The sequence below is a fragment of the Pelophylax lessonae genome, assembly GCF_965119305.1.
Source record: "Pelophylax lessonae genome assembly, chromosome: 10".
Taxonomy (NCBI): Eukaryota; Metazoa; Chordata; class Amphibia; order Anura; family Ranidae; genus Pelophylax; species Pelophylax lessonae.
Window position 1 is genome coordinate 85,990,172 of NC_138777.1, and position 20,336 is coordinate 86,010,507.

At 44.2% G+C, this 20,336-nt stretch overlaps 1 protein-coding gene across 1 annotated transcript in view; it reads right to left on the minus strand.

Moving 5' to 3' along the window:
* The window catches only part of LOC309565092 (AP-2 complex subunit alpha-2-like), a 201,100-nt gene that overhangs the window by 143,441 nt on the left and 37,323 nt on the right, over positions 1-20,336 (minus strand). The window contains exon 2 of the mRNA XM_082269852.1: positions 2,563-2,631. Within this exon, the coding sequence (XP_082125978.1) occupies positions 2,563-2,631 (69 nt within the window). The remainder of the gene's footprint in view (positions 1-2,562; positions 2,632-20,336) is intronic.

The window sequence follows — 20,336 nt, forward strand, 5'->3', positions numbered from 1 at the left end:
TTAATACGTGCATTTTGTCTCTGGTTTGGAAACCACGCAATCACATTTTCTGACCCTTCTTTCATATTATCATATCATCATATACACAAACTGTCATTCAAAAAAAAAATCTAATAATTTACTGAACCATTCCAAGTATATATAAAGCCAAAACTTTCTATTCAAGTTCTAGAAAGCGTAGGAAAGTTTTAGAACCCTGTCAATATTCTTTCTTGCAGCATGTGTCCCGTCAGGGAGATTTCCTGTCATTTCCAGCAAGGGATGATCTTGCTGTAATGGATCTTTGTTACACATCTCTTTAAAAAATCTAATAAAAGAAGATTTTAAAACCATTGTGTGTAAAATTTTTGTGTATAGGTTTTGAATGCCCAGTAGATCATTGCCCTGTGTATGGCAGAGGTTTATTATATATTTATTTATTTGATCATGAGATGAGATAAGAACACCCACAACCTATTTCATAATCATGATTTTTAGAAAGGGTCTTCACCTTATTGGTAGACATTTTTAAAATTTCCTGTCCCATGGAAACAGAAGGAAATAAAAAAGAAATCTATCCAAAGTGAAGAGAAATCTCTCACTTTTAGTTACCAGAACAGGTTTCCTCTTTGGACATTTCCCCTCACCGCCTGTTTTTTTAGCAGCTCAAAAAAAATGTTGCACTAATGTTTCTATACACAGACACTGACAGCTATAAAAACCTACGAGATGCTAAAGCAGATCTTCACCCTCTGTCAGCCCTTCCTTCCCTCCTATATAGCAATAAGGAAGGGTTTAGGTTTATTGTTTGCCTAGTGCTCGCTGTGCCACCTGGGATTTGCATGCCACTAAAAAATGGGTGGGACATGAATCATGTTCCCAAAGGTGAACTTATCCTTAAGGCTGGGTTCACACTGATGTGAATTGGATGTGGGTTTCCCTGCATCCAATTCACATGACAGGAGAGTGCAACTGGTTCTCAATGGAGCTGGTTCACGCTGCCGCGGAATGCAATGGAAAAAGGTCTTGTGCTTCTTTGGCTACGTTTCAGGAGTGAAAACAGTCAAAGATTCAGTCCTGATTCGCACCGGAAACCGTTAACAGACATGCATCGGACACCAGGCACGAACCCATGGCAGCGTCAGTGTGAACCCAGCCTTAAAGTGATGTAAAGTCTCGTGCTTTTTTTTTTTTTTAAACCAAACAGGTTATATACTTCCCTCCTCTGTGCAGTGGTTTTGCTCAGAGCAGCCTGAATCCCCCACTTCTCGGGTCCCTCTCTGCTGCTCCTGGCCCCTCCCTCCTGTTGAGTGCCCCTGCAGCAAGCAGCTGTCCATTCAGACACCGAGCTGCTGTTCAACCCCCATCCCCCCCCTCTCAACCCCCATCCCCCCCTCTCACCGGATTGGCTAACTGACTTTGGCTGAGACACAGCAGCAGTGCCAATGGCTCAGCTGATATCAATCAGGAGGGACAGTCCTGGACGGCCAAAGGGGCTCATGGACATGGCTGGATAGAGATGGGGCCCAGGTAAGTATTAGAGGGGATGAGGGCATCTGCTACACACAGAAGCTTTTTATCTTAATGCATTGTTAAAAAAAAAAAAAAAACCTTCTGCCTTTATATCTCCTTTAAAGCTTGTTTGGCTCTACATCTATGGATCACAGGAGTGCCGGTCGTTCTGCACTCTTGTGACCCATTTTTAGCAGAGAGTGGTCTGAAGTTCGCTCTATGCTGACGTCACAGATGTCGGTCCAGGCACCCAGTCATCACGATCACGGAGTTCGGGATCCGCCAGGTGCCTAGACTGACACCTGCTCCCTGCCCCTCCGCAGCTCAGAGCTCCAATGAGCGAGGAGGGAGCAGAGCAAAGAGCTGCTGACTGACAGAACCGAGTGATCGAACACCGCCGTAGAAGTGTAGAATCGCCGGGGGACAGATGCAGCATCGCAACAATGCTGCATCCACCCAAGTAGAATTCCCAAAATAAAATAAAAAATTAAAAAGAAAACACTACTAAATCCATACTTCTAATATGGAAAGCTTAAGAGAAGTAATATGGAAAGCTTAAGAGAACAATAAATAAAAGATCGGTTACTGACCTACTAGCCATGTAGAGCATTGCACAGAAATGGTCAAAATCATAACCAGCATCTACTGAAGAGGGATATTCATAATTTGCCAAATGAAAACAGTTCTGATCAGAAAAAGCCATCACTGAGGACCGGTTCACACCATAAAAATGCAGTCCAGGTGCATTCCAGATGCTTTTTTGCATGCGCGTTTCACACATTTTTGATGCGTTTTTGGTGCCTCAAATAAAGACATGTGGGTGTTTCAGTGCATTTTTGCGTTTTACAGCGTTCCAATACAGTCCAGTGCAGGAGAAATGCAGCATGGTCTACTATTTTTTTCTGGAACTGGAATGCACTAGTGTGAACTAGGCCATGGGAAACCATATAATTACTTTCCATAAGTTTTTGATGCAGAAAAAAAAAAATGCTCTGGACTGCATGTGGATTGAACTGGCCCTGAAAGAAATCAGATATCGAATGGGATCTGAAAAGAATAAAGTATACATACCCTTAAACTTTGAGCGAATGTTGGCCAGTTCCTTGTTTATCCTTTTTATTTCGGCTTCTTTGCTCTTGCCTGAGAAAACAGAAGTGGAGAGTATTTATAAAATAAATGCTTATATATAGCTTCAGTTATTAACTAAATAAGTTCTAAAAGTATTAAAAAAAAAAAAAAAAAAAAGTGTACCATTTCCCACGGGCGTCATTAGTTTAGTCACGTATTTGCTAAGAAATAAAATGGATGAATACTGATCCAATTTACATCAATCTCCATTGTTTTGCAACATCGGTCTTAATTTCATTTTACATCAGTTTATATCAACCTATGTTCACAAAGTCAGAAAAGAATGCAAACATTAATAAATATTTTTTGTGCAGACATAAACGGAGTTGGATGTAAACGGTTGTAAAACGTTCATCCGCCCTTCCATAGGCCTACATTGTGGTTCAGTCAGGATCGGTCCAAAAAACTGAACGCCCATGGGAAAGGCTCTAAAATTCATCTCAAAACACACATAGTACAGCAAATTTTATGGCAATAAAACATTAGCTGTTGATGACCTGTAGTCAAGCATAAAGCCAAGAAAAGGTTTTTTTGTTTTTTTTTTTTTTTTTTCCAGAAACCTAGTACGTGTAACTACCCAAGAGATTGTGTCACTCAAACTCCAAAAGACATTATAGCTTATATTAACACGACGCATATTTAAATGCCAACTCTTTCACTGGCAGTATGAAGTATACTCAACCAAGTTTTGCATATCTACATCCTGTATAGATATAATAATAGGTACTTGTGTGACTCAACACCGTATTACACTGCATCTACAAAGTATTCAAGGCGTTTCATTTTTTTCCAATTTTTGTTAATGGTACAGCCTTTTTCCAAAATGGATTAAATTCATTATTTTCCACAAAATTCTACAAATACCCCATAATGACAATGTGAAAGAACGTTGTTTGAAATCTTTGCAATAAAAAAAAAAAAAACCAAAACAAAAAAAAAACAAAAAAAAAAAACACACATTTACATAAAAAGTAGTCCCATCCTTAGTAGAGCTGCACGATTAATCGTAACCGAATCGAGATCGCGATTCACTCCCCCTGACGATCTTAACATGACACTTGCTCGATCCTTTACATAGCTATGAGGGAGCAGCTGTCAAAAAAAAAAAAAAAAGAGCCTCCCACAAAAGCCTATCAGCATTAGTCTCCCACTGAACTGTAAACACAAATGATTACATTGTATCTTTTCTTTCCCTCTGCCAGAGGAAGGAAGTTTAACCTCTTAAAGACTAATGCCCCGTACACACGTGCAGATTATCTGCAGACTTTTGTCTGCAGACTTACCTTTTCTATGTAGTGCAAGGGCCTGCCGGATTGCATACAAATTGAAAGCGTTTAGGTTTGACCTCATATTATATGGTTTTGGTAAGTCTGCAGACAAATGTCTGCAGATAATCTGCACGTGTGTATGGGGCATAAACCTTTTTCCTACACTTGTTGCTTGCAAGTTAAATCAGTTTATTTTTCCTAGAAAAGTAGTTAGAACCCCCAAACATTTATATATTTTATTTTTTTAGCAGAAACCCTGCAGAATAAAATTGTGATTGTTGTAAATTTTTGTCACACTGTATTTGCGCAGCAGTCTTTCAAACGCAATTAATACACTTTAAAGAATAAAAAAAAATAAAAAAAACGTAAAGTTATCCCAATTTTTTTTTATAAAGTAAAAGATGTTACACAGAGAATCGTGAGAGAATCGTGATCTTTATTCCAAGCAAAAAAATCGTGATTCTCATTTTGGCCAGAATCGTGCAGCTCTAATCCTTAGCCATGACACTCAAAATTGAGCTCAGGTGCATCCCGTTTCCACTGATCCTACGTGAGAGGTTTCTACAACTTGATTGGGGTCCACCTATAGTAAATTCAGTTGATTGGACAGAATTTGGAAAGGCACACACCTGTCTATATAAAAAGGTCCCACAGTCCAAGGAATAGTCTAGACCAGTGGTCCTCAACCCTGGCCTACAGGGCCCACTAACAGGCCAGATTTGCAAGATAACTGAAATACATCCCAGGTGATATCATTTGCTGCTCAGTGATTGCAGTATTCTAGTCTGCATCTCCTCAAGGTAATACTTAAAATCTGGCCTGTTAGTGGGCCCCGAGGACCGGAGTTGAGGACCACTGGTCTAGACCACCGAGAAATAATTGTACAGAGGCAAAGATCTGGGGAAGGGTACAGAAACATTTCTGCATTGAAGGTCCCAATGATCACAGCGGCCTCCATCATTCCTAAATGGAAGAAGTTTGGAACCACCAGGACTGTTCCTAGTGTGGGCCACCCAGCCAAACTGAGCGATTGGGAGGAGAAGGGCCTTAGTCAGGGAGGTGGCCAAGACCCCAATGGTCACTGACAGAGCTCCAACATTTCTCTGTGGAGAGAGGAGAACCTTCCAGAAGAACAACCAACTCTGCAGGGAGGTGGCCAAGACCCCGATGGTCACTGACAGAGCTCCAGCGTTTCTCTGTGGAGAGGGGAGAACCTTCCAGAAGAACCACCAACTCTGCAGGGAGGTGGCCAAGACCCCGATGGTCACTGACAGAGCTCCAACATTTCTCTGTGGAGAGAGGAGAACCTTCCAGAAGAACAACCAACTCTGCAGCACTCAATCAGGCCTGTTTGGTAGACTCCTCAGTAAAAGGCCCATGACAGCCCACCTGGAGTTTGCCAAAAGCACCTGCAGGACTCTCACACCATGAGAAACAATTCTCTGGTCTGACGAAACAAAGACTGAACTCTTTGGCCTGAATGGCAAGCGTCCTGTCTGGAGGAAACCAGGCACCGCTCATCACCTGGCCAATACTATCCCTACAGTGAAGCATGGTGGTGGCAGCATCATGCTGTGAGAGATTTTTCAGCAGCAGGAACTGCGAGATTACTCAGTAAGGAGGAAAAGATGAATGCAGCAATGTACAGAGAAATCCTTGATGAAAACCTGCTCCAGAGCACTCTGGACCTCAGACTGGGGCAAAGTTTCATCTTCCAACAGGACAACACTAAGATCAGTGGATGACAGGTACAAAGATTTTTATTTGCTTTGATGATAGTTGGCCGATTTAAACATTTTGATTAGTCTGGCATTTGAAACACAGTAAAGTAAGGCACCATTACATACTGTGGCTACAGCATTTGCCTCTTTTTTTTCTTGGGGGGGGGGGGGGGGGAAATAGTGCTTACTGCACATAGCTTACAGTGTCATATCAAAGCTTCTATGAAGAAGGAAGGGGATGAAAAGGGTAGGCACAGTTCGGCAGTCTTGGCGAGTGCCTTTGACAGGTCTAGCAGCTGCATTACGCCCACAGCACAGGAAGATTACCGCTGCAGGGGTGCGTGTATGGAGGGAGTTTGAAGGCTACAGAAAAACACACATGTTCTGGTCAATGTGGGCTTTGTCTGATGACTGGGTCACTTTAAAGGCCTTAGTAGTAGCCTTAATTCAGTGGTGCCGACAGGCTCCAGCAATAGCCCGTGGTATCTTCAGAGGTGCCTGTAGATACCTTAATTGGCATTTTTTTCACAGCATGCTGCAAATGCCAAGTGTTTACATTTCCTAATGAGACCCCTTTTTTGCCTTCTTTATATCCCACGAGAACATCAGCCTTACAGAGAAAGATGTGGGAGGTAAGTGACGTCTGGACTCCCAACACTTGCAGGAAGCAATTGCCTAGGATTGGAGGTTTCCAGGCTGTGGAAGATTGCAGCAAAGATATGTGAAGGAGGCACTTGGTGGCTGCATTGAATAGCTTAAAGTAGAACTAAAAAAAAGGTAAAGCTTTTTTTTGGCTTTGGATAAGAGTGGAGAGGGATTAGAAATTCTAGAACCCATGTCAGGTTTTTATTGCCGTCTGCTCCCCCATTAAGGAGATTCACTCTCTCGATTTATCCTGTGTACTATTATCATTGAAAGTAAATCGAAAACCCTGAATTTAGGGTTGTCCTCAGAAAAGTAAATGGAGGGGAATCTTCCAGTGAGGATACTAGTTCCAGAGGTCCCCAAGGAATTCCCTTCATTTGCAGGGATTCCCTCTCACTTCCTGTTTGGCTATGGGGCAGGAAGTGAAGGGAAATCTACACAATGCAACAAAGATAGCGAAAAAAAAATAAAAATCTAACAAGGGTTATAACCCTTCCTTACTCTATCCAAAATGAAGAAAAAAAAAAAGTTTTGCCTATACTTCTACTCTATGCCAGTGTACTTTATAAACGTTTAATAAATGTAAGCTCCTTGAGGGCAGGGATGATGTGAAAGTACAATGTATATGTAAAGCGCTGTGTAAATTGACGCTGCGTAAATACATAACTGAAGTGTTTTAAATGTACATGGCTTTCTTTAGGCTCCATTCACACTAGTACGACTTGTCAGGAGACTTGTATGCCCTCAAGTCGCTTGTCATAAATGCAATGTAAATGAGAGCCGTCTTAATTGGCACTACTGAAGTCGTTTCGACTTCAGAAAAGGGTCCTGTACTACTTCAAGGCGACTTGTGCCAATAGACTTCAATGGGAGTTGCCTCCAAGTCGGATCCTTCTCTTGTCAAGCGACTGTGATCCGACTTTCCAGGAAGAAGGAAAATTAGCCAGGCATTCCCCACATTGCAGCCATGCCTACAGTTCCTATATACCATTATCTCTGCCTGGTCTGTTAGTGGCACTGGTGGGCAGTGGCACTGGTGGACACTGATACGTGGCACTGATACGTGGCACTGGTGGGCACATATGTGGTACTGGTGGGCAATGAGGAAATGAGTACAGAAAAAGGGTTATTAGGTCACAACACATCATATTCTGATTGGCCAAATACAAAGTCGTCTATCATACAAGTCGCTTTAAATAATTCACAAGTTGCGCCGTCATGGGGCGACTTATGGTCGCGGTAGTGTTAACCCGAGTCTTAACCACTTCAGCCCTGGAAGGTTTTACCCCCTTAATGCCCAGGCCATTTTTTTTGCAATTCGGCCCTGCGTTGCTTTAACTGACAATTGCGTGGCTGTGCAACGCTGTACCCAAATAAAATTGATGTCCTTTTTTTCCCCCCACAAATAGGAGCTTTCTTTTGGTGTTAATTGATCACCCCTGGAGTTTTTCGTTTTTGCGTTATAAACAAAAAAATAGAAATCAATTTTGAAAAAACGCCAATATTTTTAACTTTCTGCTTTAAAACATTCCCAATAAAAAAAAAAAAAATTGATTTAAATTTTTTATCAGTTTAGGCCAATTTGTATTCTGCTACATATTTTTGGTAAAAGAAAAAAAAATCCCAAAAAGCGTATAATAGTTGGTTTGCGCAAAAGTTATAGCGCTTACAAACTATGGATAGATTTATGGACATTTTTTTTTTTATTTTTTTATTTTATTAGTAATGGCGGTGATCAGCCATTTTTATTGGGACTGCGACATTGCAGCGGACAAATCTGGCACTGATACTTTTTGGGGGTCTAGTGACATTAATACAGTAATCAGTTCTAAATAATATGCACGGTTACTGTATAACACTGGCAGGGAAGGGGTTAACACTGGGGGTGATCAAGGGGTTAAATGTGTTCCCCATTTGTGGTTACTAACTGGGGGGGGGGGGGGGTTGGAATTAACAGGTAGAGAGAGATCTGTGATTCAGCTTAGCTGATCTTTCCCTGCCTCTGACAGGAGAGCCGTCTTGCATTGTTTACATTCCAGACGGCTCTCCTGTCAGTTTAGCCGAAGATCGTGAGAGGTCGGCGACGATCGAGCCCGCTCCTCCCGCGGTCTGCCTCCTGCTGTGTCTAATCGCATAAAACTGCGTCATTATGCACAGCCCAGCCACCCTGTTGCAGCAAATCTGCATGGAGTGATCGGCAAGTGGTTAAAGTGATTGCAAAGCTTTAATTTTTTTTTTCATTAAAATAATAAACATGTTATACTTGCCTCCTCTGCGCAATTGGTTTTGTATAGAGTGGCCTGGATCCTCATCTTCAGGTCCTACGCCTGCGCTCCTGGCTCCTCCCCTCCTGTCGGGTGCCCCCACAGCAAACAGCTTGCTATGGGGGCACTGGAGCCAAGCCACTGCTCTGTGTCCATTCACACACAGAGCCACGGCTTGTAACAGTGCATATTAGCACTGATCACTGTATTCATGTTACTTGTGATGTCAATTGGAGTTAGTCAGTCCCCCTTAGTGTCAGATTGCCCGCCACACTGACAGTCTCATTAAGGTCGCTGATCATTAGTAGTATAAAAAGAAGTTTATAAACACTAACTTTCACACAAATTAACCAATATACACCACCAAAAGATGTAGCAGAATACATTTTGGTCAAAATTTATGAATTTTATTTATTTTTTTTTGGATATGTATTATAGCAGAAAGTTAAAAAAAAAAAAGTGTTCATCAAATACCCCCAAAATTTGTGTGATAAAACTATAAATATTGTTTGGGTACAGCATTGCATTTGTCAGTTAAAGTAGAGCAGAGCCGAATAGCAAAAAAATGGCCTCGCTATGAAGGGGGCAAAATCTTCCAGAGGGCAAGTAGTTAAAGGTACACCCCCCCCCCTCCTTTTTTCGCCAGTAATACATTTCACGTCTTAGGGTGTCTCCACTCCACTGGAACAGAAATCTTTGCAAAGAAGCACAGTCAATCTACGGTATGGGTATATTAGGACATACTAGCAGATTAAAGCTAGGCGCACACATACTGAAAGTCGGTCTAATGATGGTCTAATGACCATCTTCTGCCGATTGGTCATGCTGGAAAACTAGCATTCAATCCGTGCTTGCAACCAATGGCTGCAAGTGCTGATCAGTGTATTATTAGCAGGGGGCTCTGTCAGAGTACAATAGTTCAGTGTAAAAGAGTTTGCCGCATCACACAGTTGTATTGATGCAGGGATTCCGTCAGTATTTTTTTTTATTTTCCACCAGCTGACTTAAAGCGGAGTTCCAGCCTTTTCACTCACCTGTCCCACGGTCCAGCGATGCAGCCGCCCGAAGCCTCGATCCTCTTCCCTCTGGTCTCGGCGGCGCCGGCATCACCGGTGTGGGCACCTAGCTGTGACAGTTTGCAGCTTCACAGCCAGGTACACACTGCGCATGCGCGAGTTGCGTTGCGTGTCTTGATTGGCCGGCAATCTTCTGGGACCTCTGACATGTGCCAGAAGATTGCAGGGAGGGAGGGGGAGAGGAGAACTTCCGTTTAAGGCACTGCGGCGCTCCGAGTGGAATTGGGAGCGGGTACCTGTCAAAACTAGGTACCCGCTCTCCCCCAAAAAAATGACATGCCAAATGTGGCATGTCAGGGGGTTATTACTACCTAAAATGGAAGTTCCACTTTTGGGTGGAACTCCGCTTTAACAGAAAAAAAAAAAAAAAAAACTACTGTTAAAGCGGAACTAAACACTTGATTAAGCAGGCAGGCGGTCTAATATCCATAGTACACATGCAATGCCTCTTCTGCAATAAAAATAACCCTGCCTGCTCAGTTGTCCTCAAAATGTAAACTGAGCTGCGCATGCTCATCATACATTCAGGCACTGTCTGTCGGGATGACAGGACTCCAGGGCATGTGCGGGAGTTACATCAACCCACACTGGCCAATCACGATGGTGGAAGAAGATTCCAGCGCCAGCAAGAGAACTCACATGCATCAGACTGATGGAGCTAAGGCAAGTATTTTGCAGTTTAGTTCCACTTTAAAAGGATGAAAAATACAAAATTTACTAGCCAGATTGCAAGGTAAAAATTAAAAAAAAAAAAATTTTTATATATATATATTTTTTTTTTTTCCCCCCCCCCTTCTCCTCGGTTCCCAGTATACAAAAAAAAAAAAAAAATGCATGCAACAACCTAGCAAGACATCTCACAACCCAGATCAGAAAACTCTCGCACAGCTCTGGGAGATAACGGCTTTCAACAGTCAAATGGCACAAAGCCAGGCAAGCCCACGTTGAGATCTATAGACAGGGAGTGTCAAATGCCCACAAAGAGCACACTGCAACTGATATCAATTTGTAGGTTGAACCTTATCCCTATCTACATAAGTCCCAAACTGAATGGGAGTGTTCAGCTACCAATTATAAATGAAGGTGTTCAGGAGGATGTCACTAAAAAGAACTTTAAGTGGATTCATTGAATTCATCAAGCTTCTGCAGAAAAGCGATTTATAATGCAGAAATGACGAGCAAGTCACAGAGCTCCAGTACACCCAGAGCTGCCATTTAATATCCGTAAACATCAAATTGCTGTATTTTGCAAGGACAAGGATGCCAGCAGGTTGGTGACCATGGAGCTCAACATTTCCAGAAGTTTCCATATCACAGAGGATTTAAATTACCCATTTAGGCCTCTTGCACACTGCAGCTTAAAAATGCTCAGTACACTTTTTTTCCTGAGCTAAAATAGAGCCCATTCATTCTTAATGTGCCTATGCACACAGCCACGTAAATTAACGCCGCGTTTTCTTCAGTAAAATCTGCATTTTTGGTCAGTAATTTAAGACTGATGTGCGCAAATATGCTCAAATGACCCAAAATGCCAGTTGAATATCAAGAACACTAGAATAAATTTACGCGCATTTACGCGAGCGCGTAAGCGCGGAAATGCGCGCATTACAATTACGCCAGAAAACGTAGATGCTCTAACAGGAGTATCGTGTGTAAGCTGATCAAGTCCTTTCTGGCATTTTTTGTTTACAAGTTTAAATCAGTATTTTTTGCTAGAATAAAAAAAAAAAAAAAAAAATAAAAAAAAAAATACACACATATTTATAATATATATTATTTTTTTCCCTTAGGGATCCTAAGGCATAAAATGGGAATCCTTGCAATTTTTTTTTAGGTCACGCAGTAATTGCGCAGCAGTTTTCAAACGCAATTGTTTTCGAAGAAAAAAAAAAAAAAAAAAAACAACCACACACTATATACCCCAATTTTTTGTACAATATGAAAGATGTTACATGGACTAAATAGATAATCTCAACATGTCATGCTTTAAAATTGCACACGCTCATGGGATGGCGACAAACTACAGTACCTAAAAATCTCCACAGACGATGCTTTAAACACCTTCAGGGCTCTTTCACACGGTCCGCCTCCGTAGGCAGATCCGTGCTGCTCAGCGGGGATCGATCCGCCGATCCCGCGGATGACAGCTCCGTCTCCACTTGCAGTGCGGAGAGGGAGGTGTCACAGCCCCTGCTGCTCTCTATGGGGAATCGAATGAGAGCGGACCACCTGTCCGCTTTCATCCGATCCCCAGGACGGATGGAAAATAGGGTTTCCATCCGTCCAGATTTTACGGACAGGATCGGATGCGGATGGCAGCGGGTGTCAGCGGACATGTCACCGCTGACATCCGCTGCTCCATAGGGATGCATGGGGCATCCGATCAGATCCGCCTAAAAAACTGACAGGCGGATCTGATCGGACCGCCCGCGTGAAAGAGCCCTTACAGGCTACCTGTTTAGAGTTACAGAGGTCTATTGATAGAATTATTTCTCTCACTCGAACGTTCGTGGCAATACCTCATGTGTGGTGCAAACACTGCTTACATATGTGTGTGCGACTTACGTATGCACGAGCACAGAGGGATGGGGGCTATTTAAAAAAATGTTTTCTTAATTATTTGTTTATTTTTAAACTATGCCCTTATTTTTATATTTGATCACTTTAAGCCCCCGTTCACACTGGGGCGACCTGGTCGCCTGACAGGTCGCCGTAGGTCGCCTGGCATAGAGAAGCTATGGACCCGTTCTAATAGGAGCGACACAAGTCGCTCCGACTTAGAAAGGTCCGGAGCTTCTTTGGGGCGACCTGAAGAGACCTGCATTGACTTCAATGTTATGAAGTCCGTGCCGGCCGCTCCGAGGTCACGGTGCGAGCAGCGCGCCGCGACCTGTGAGGTCGCCCCGGGAAGTCGGATCGCCCCAGTGTGAACGGGGCCTAAGTGCCCATTCACACTACCGCGACTTGTCAGCCTGACAAGTCGCGGTCCATGCAGTGCTACAGGAACCGTTCTAATAGGAGCGACACAAGTCGCTCCGACTTAGAAAATAGTTCCTGTACTACTTCGGGGCGACATCGGAGCAACTTGCATTGACATTCATTATATGAAGTCCGTGCAAGTCGCGCCAAAGTCGTGGTGCACGCGACTTCACAGGTCGCCCCCGAAGTCGTGCCGCGGTAGTGTGAACCGGCACTTATTTCTAGTACAAGGGATGTTTACATTCCTTGTAATGGGACTAAGGATCACAGGTCCTCTTTACAAAGTGATCGGAGGTAAAAAAAAAGATCCCAAATCTCTTATTTACCTTTAAAACCAGAAAAAAAACAAAAAAAAAAAAAAAAAACTGATCTTTTGCTTTAGAACAAAAAAAAACTGAATTTTTGAAAAATCTTACCTGTAAAATTCCTTTCTCTGAGTCCTCCGACAGTCGCCGCCTCATCATATTCGTCACTAATGGGGGTTATTGACCTTTGCTCCGTAGGAGTAGCTAGGCAACAGAATATATTAATATCAAAGCTTTTAGCATATCCCACCCCCAGGGGGTGGTCCCCTCAGTCAATACCTCCCTGCTTCCTGCATACCAACTCAGTTTCAGTAGAATAGCAGTAGAGTACATAAACAAACCCCAAAAGAGGGGCGGGGGCGGCGACTGTCGGAGGACTCAGAGAAAGGAATTTTACAGGTAAGATTTTACAAAAATTCCGTTTTCTCTTACGTCCTCCGACAGTCGCCGCCTCTTCATATTCGTCACCAATGGGGACGTCCCAAAGCAGTGTAGACATGAGGGGTGGGAAAACAGCAGCCGCGCCTAAAGCAACGCAATACCCACATCAGAGAAAGGAACCTTACCAAAGTAAGAGAACCAACTGGGCAACAGGAAAACGTGCTCAACAGGAGCAACAACCCAGGAAAAAAACAAGTAACCCAGGGGTAAAAACACCCCAACAGCCAAGGGCCCAAACAAGGGACCCTAAGGCACTGCCGCACTAAGAACTTTACGGCCAAAAGAAGCATCTCGGATGGCGTGGGGAGCCTGCTCCAGCGACCAAACCGCAGTACTGAGGACAGGGAGTGTCGCAAGCCTGACGCAGTGGAGTTGCGGTGCGAAAAGGCAATGGCGTCCAGTGAGGTGGCCACCTCACCGATAGCATCCCTGCAGCGAACAGGGATGGGTCGTTCAATGTGCCAGGGCAAAACCTAAGCTGAACGCTCGATGGCAGGCTGGGAAGCCCCTGACCCTGAGCCCTGGGATCCAGGGTGGCCAGACTGAGACCCAGCGCCACACGATCTTCATCAGAAGAACTAACTAATGCTGAAAATAAACAGCTAAGTAGAAGAAAGAGAAAAAACTTCAAATAAAATCAAAAAAGAGAAAAGTGGCTGAGACTAAGAGCCCCAGCACAGGAACAGCCTGCATACTCCTGAGCTAGGCATATGAAACTGAGTTGGTATGCAGGAAGCAGGGAGGTATTGACTGAGGGGACCACCCCCTCGGGGTGGGATATGCTAAAAGCTTTGATAATATATTCTGTTGCCTAGCTACTCCTACGGAGCAAAGGTCAATAACCCCCATTAGTGACGAATATGAAGAGGCGGCGACTGTCGGAGGACGTAAGAGAAAATGTGTTTACTTCCACCCTGGTCTGGAAGGGACATCATGACATCACTCTGATCCTCCAAGGATATAGAGGGGGATCAAAGATGATCTACTCTTTGACCAGCTGACAGCACCATCAGATCATTTCTCAGGCGAGCCGGCAGAAAGGGTGGTTAGTTGTTCATCCCTTTCCTCCACTTCTGAAAGGATTCCATCGGCTCATGAGCCCCTCAGAACACTTTCAAAGGAAACAGCCACTTGTTGAAAAAAATAAAAATAAATCAATACTGGGGTTATGGCTGATCTCTTCAGCCATAATCACAGTAAGGGCTCTTTCACACAGACATTCCGTGTGTCCGTAAATCACCCCATCCGTTTGCGGGTGATTTACGGACATAATGAATGTCTATGGGATTGCGGATTGTCTATGGGATTGCGGATGTCAGCGGAATACAGAAAATGAAAATGACGTCACTCACGCGAATGTGCGCGGGAGTCATTTTCCGGCAATTCTCAGAAAGGAACTCTGAAGGTCCACCGTTTGCATACAAAGCAAAAATCTCCTAAACCGTGTGGGTTTAGGAGATATTAATGGGTACCTACAGGTAAGCCTTATTATAGGCTTACCTGCAGTTAAAAGTAAAAGAAAAGCGGTATACTACCGCTTTAACTGGGAGCATTGGAAGTGAGTAGTACTAGTGTCCAGTCCACTCTTTTGCACTGCAGCTACTAGATTTAATCATTGCAGACAGTGAGTGCACTACTGCAGCAGTTTGTCAATTTTGTTTTGGGAAGCCTTTAGTTATTTTCCCAGCACTTTATTTTTCACAGTGGTCTACTCTTCTAGGACTCGTTCGTTCACATGATGTGAAACTGATGTACCTGCATGTGAAAGCTGCGTGGTTTTCCTATCAGTTTTCATGCAGGTAAGATGTGAAGAACGAGCCTTTTATGTTAAAAATGTTAACATTAAGTGCCGGTTCACACCAACGCGGCACGACTTTGGGGGCGACCTGTGAAGTCGCGTGCAGCGCGACTTGCACAGACTTCACAGAATGAATGTCTATGCAAGTCGCTCCAGGTCGCCCCAAAGTAGTACAGGAACCTTTTTCCAAGTCGGAGCGACTTGTGTCGCTCCTATTAGAACCGTTCCTGTACCACACAATGGGACCGGGACTTGTCAGTCTGACAAGTCGTATTAGTGTGAATGGGCTCTAACATGTTCAGTACCATATTTGTGTAAAAAATTGTCTTATTTTTCAAAACGTTAAATGAACATATCGGCCGATACCGATACTTTGTGGCCAAAAAAAAAAAAAAAACGGTATCGGTCCTGAAAAAAAAACATATCGGTTTATCCCTAACACACAATTGTAAATGACAGCCCACTACCCAGCTAAACACAATGGGGGTAGGGTATTACATCTTGATTGATGGAGGCTTCATCTCCCTGTTAAGACACAGGCGTGGGGTGTGACAGCCTGCGGTTGTCAAAAATCCACCTACACCACATTACTGCCAAAAAAAAAATTCAGTTTAAATATATATGCATTTGTATGACAGTTTAAAACAAACAGTTTATTTATTTTTACTCTGTATTTCCAAGGCTGTTTTTTTTTTTTGTTTTTTTGTTTTTTTTTTTTAACATGTGACCAGCAGCAGGGGACTAGAAGCTCCTACTGCTTAGGGTTTCCCTACAGACAGGTTGCAAAAGAGCTGGGTCACGTGACCGCTATAAAGTATCAATGAGGAAAGAAGGGACCTTGGATTTTTTTTTTTTTAATCAAAATATTTACCGTGCCATCATCCACATACAGAAAGAATGGATAAGGTCACTTTAAATTAGAGGAAAAAAAAAAACACACACACACACACACTACAATGACTACATAACAATTAATATTCAACCATCAGGTGAATAAATGAAACATGAACACCCAACTGGTTAACATAGGTTAGTTCACAGTCTACATTAGCTATTGCTTTTTAATTATGCGTTAGCTTTTCAGAGCACTGACAAAACACAGTAGAGCTGTGCTTCTGAAATCCTGTCTTTATATAGTGAAGTTTCAAGAACATTCACCGCTAGCACACAGCTACAAGGCAGGAAAACGTAATTGAATTTTCTGCTTCACTGCAGCAGAAAGCCTAATATACAAAATTTCACGAATACTGTTATTTTTGTAAAAATATGCATTAGGCACAAACAGAAATCCAAGCTACACAAAAACAGAATCAATGAGAACATCTAGTAGCAGAGAGCATAAACAGCAGGAATTGCTGCTGCGAACCAAAGACTGGAAGGAAAAAAAAAAATAATAAAATTACATTCATTTAGTCCTCACAAAAGCAGGCACTAGAGAACATGCTGCATGCCTATTTTTCCTGATGCAGCAGACCACAACACACAGTAGTGCTTTACCTTGCTTTGTTGTGTGCTACAACACGTTCCTCAAAAGAAGCATGGTCTTAAAGCGGAGTTCTGGCCACAAAATCGACATAATCCCATTTTGTGGCCATCCGCTTGCTTTTCATCACCAGAAAAGGAAACTGATAGTTAGGATTTTTTTACTTACCTTGTTATTGTAGAAAAATATACTCACCTTTCTTCCACTTCCTCCCTCGGCGGTCGCAGCCTGCGCCGTCACTTCCGGTTTGCAATGATTCCTGGGAGCTGAACGTCATCGCTCCCAGGAATCACTTCCGGTGCGACGCCGCATTCCCTGCTAAACAGCTTCTGGGCATGCCCAGAAGCTGTGGAGGAACGCGGCGCCGCACCGGAAGTGACGAGAGGGGCTGGTGCAGGTGCATTCTGGGAGGAGGACACGGAAGAGGACGCAGAAGAGGATCACGCTGGCTTCAACTGCCCACATCAGAGATGGCAACGCTGGAGAAGAAATTTTAAAAGGGAGTATTTCTTCTTGCAGGTAAGTGCGAACCGGGACAGATCAGAGGCTATCCATTGTGGAATGTACTAGCCCTGACTGTCCCGGGGGTATTTTCATTGAAAATATTTTTTTGTGGCCGGAACTCCACTTTAAATGGCAATGGTCTCTAAACTGCGGCCCTAGGGCCAGATTAGGCCCCTTAAATGCCTTTATGCGGCCCTTGAGGCATTGTTTTGGCCACTGATGCCAACAGATGGGCATAATTCCTGCCACTGACAACAATGGGGCACTGGGCACTATTCCTTCCGAACGATGGCTACAGCGCAACCGGCAAGTTCTGGGAGGCTGCCAAGTGATGGTCTCACGTAAACGCACTCGCTGCAGGGCGCGTGCACCGAGGTAAGGAGTCAGTCAGCGGCTCTTTACCTCTGTGATTGGACACGGCTGATCACGTGATAAACAGAAGCCAGTTATCGGCTGACAGCATGAGAGATGGAGAGACGATAACTGGCTTCTCTTAAAAAGGGAGATGTACACTGATAATCCGTGTGCCAATTATCTGTGCAGTCCCAACCGTGCCCACCCATCAGTACTGCCTTCCAGTGCCACCCCATCAGCGCACATCAATGAAGGAGAAAAAAAAATTACCTGTTTAGCAATATTTTTCTAACAAAACTATGAAAAAGTTATTTGTATTTTTTTGAAAAAAAAAAAAAAAAAAAAAATCCAAGTAGTGATTAAATACCACCAAAAGAAACAAATGTGTGAAAAAAAAAAAGTGCTAAAAATGTTTGGGTACAGTGTCGCATGACTGCACAATTGTGCTCCAAAGTGTGATAGTGCTGAAAGCTAAAAATTGGCCTGGTCAGGAAGGGGGTAAACATGCCCAGTAGGCACGTGGTTAATGCACAAAACAGGAGAGCAACTGCATGGTCATATGCACTTCTAGTGGTGACTATAACTGGCCATTGCAAGTATGTTAAAAAATGGATTTAACGATAAAGTCAAAAGCCCATTTTCCCCTTTCGTTCATTGACGGACCTAGCTCCTGATCTGCTTACCTTTGGGACGTCCCAAAGGAGTGTAAACATCAGGGGTGAGAACAGCCGAAAAGAAACTCCCAAGGCTAAAATTATAGCCAACCAGGTAAACAGGAGCTCACCCAAAAAAAACAATACACCCTCAAAGAGGACCAGGTCCTCTAAACAGCAGCCTGCAAAAACCTTGCAGCCAAAAGGAAGCATCCGCAGATGCAAACACATCCACTTTATAGAACTTTGCGAAAGTGTGCACAGAAGATCAGGAGGCCACCTTGCAATCCTGCATCACTGACACCTGATGACAGAAAGCCCAGAAGGCACTGAGTGGCAGAGTAGAATGCGCCTTGACCGGGAAAGGAGAAACCTTACCCCATATGGAAATGATCGCAAAGGAAACCTACAACCCTTTCTGAGGCCCATCCATGAGCACAAATGGTGAGAGTCTGGACTTCCTAAAGGACTCCATAGCTGCCAGGTACACCGTAATTGCCCGGTCCACATTCAAGGCATGCAAAGCAATTTCCTTTGGATGCATTTGCCTGGGACACAGAAAAGGCAACACAATGTCTTCAGTCAAATGAAAAATCAGACAACCTGAGGAAGGAATGATGGAAAGGGATGAATAACCACCTAACCAAATGTGAACCACCTGTAAGGTGAACGTCAGGCTAAGGCCGCCAATTCAGACACCCTGGGCACAAAGGTGAGAGCCACCAAAAAGGCCACCTTCTGGGAAAGCGTAAGCAGGAGAATCTCCAGAAGATTCTCAAAGAGGCTTCTGGAGGACAGAGCACCAAATTGAGGTCCCAATGTGGCAACAGAGGCAGCACTGGAGGTGTCAAGTGCCTAACTCCTTGAAGAAAAAGTACACACCAGGGAGTATGTGGCCACGGCCCGTTGAAAGAAGACCGCTAAGTCCAACACCTAACCCATGATAGTACTCAATGCCAGTTTCTGCTCAACCCCCCATTGAAGGAAGGTCAAGATCCAAGCCACCATACAAAAGCGAGGATGAACCCCAAAAGACTCACACCACGCAATGTAGGTCTTCCACATACGATGGTAGATCTACCTAGAAGTAGATTTCCTAGCTTTTAACAGTGTTGGAATCACCGACTCAGACAAACCTCTATCCTTTAGCACCTGGCGTTCAACAGCCAAGCCGTTAAAGCCAGCGACCATAAAAGCAGGATGAAGATTGGTCCTTAGGACAGCAGATCCTCCCTGAGGGGGAAGCTTCCAAGGAACGTCGGCGACCAGCAGCACCAGACAGGTGTACCAAGTCCGGCAAGGCCACTAAGATGACCGAAATTCCCTTCGGCCTCGATCCTGTGTAGAAATCTCAGCAGAAGCTTGAAATAGAAAAGCGCAACTCAGGACGAGCCCCCAGGGAGCCACCAGCGCATTTGTGGCGTCCACAAGAGGATCCTGTGACAGGGCCACAAACCTCTGCTCCTTTCTGTTGAGCCGGGAAGCCAACAGATCAACCTCGGGGATGCCCCACCGGAGACACAACTGATGAAACACCTCCAGATGAAGAGACCACTCCCCTTGGTCCAAAGCCTGCCGACTGAGGTAATCCTCCTACCAGTTTTCCACCCTGGAAAGGTGTACGGCGGAGAGGGCTGGAACGAACCGTTCTGCCCACCTTTGAATGCTGGCTACCTTCAGAGACGCCAGGACACTGGTGCCCCCATGGTGATTGACATAAGCCACGGCCATGGCATTGTCCGATTGAATGCGCACTGAACATCCCTGAAGATGATCCGGCCAATGGTCCAGACAGTCTGATCTCTTCCAGTGTCCAGATCCCCTGAGAAGAATTTTTGCAGAGGACGCCTTCCCAGCTGGACAGGCTAACATCCATGGTGACCACTGTCCAATACAAGGGGAGGAAGGATTTGCCCATCCGAAGCGCTGGAGAACGAAGCCAACATAACAGGGACTGCCTCTTTCCCCGGCTCAGTCGTATCCGATTGTCCAGGGACTGCGGCGCCTTGTCCCATTTGGCCAGAATCTCTCATTGCATGGACCTCGTGTGGAACCGTGCAAACGGAATTGCCTCAAAAGTCAAAGTAGACACCATCAGGCCCAGCGCCCGCATGCAAGTCCAGATGGATAACCATCTGCTGGAGACGAATTGCAGCCTGAAAATTCTGAAGTTTGTCCAGAGGAAGGAGTACTCAGGCTAAGGCAGAGTCCAGAGTCAGACCCAGA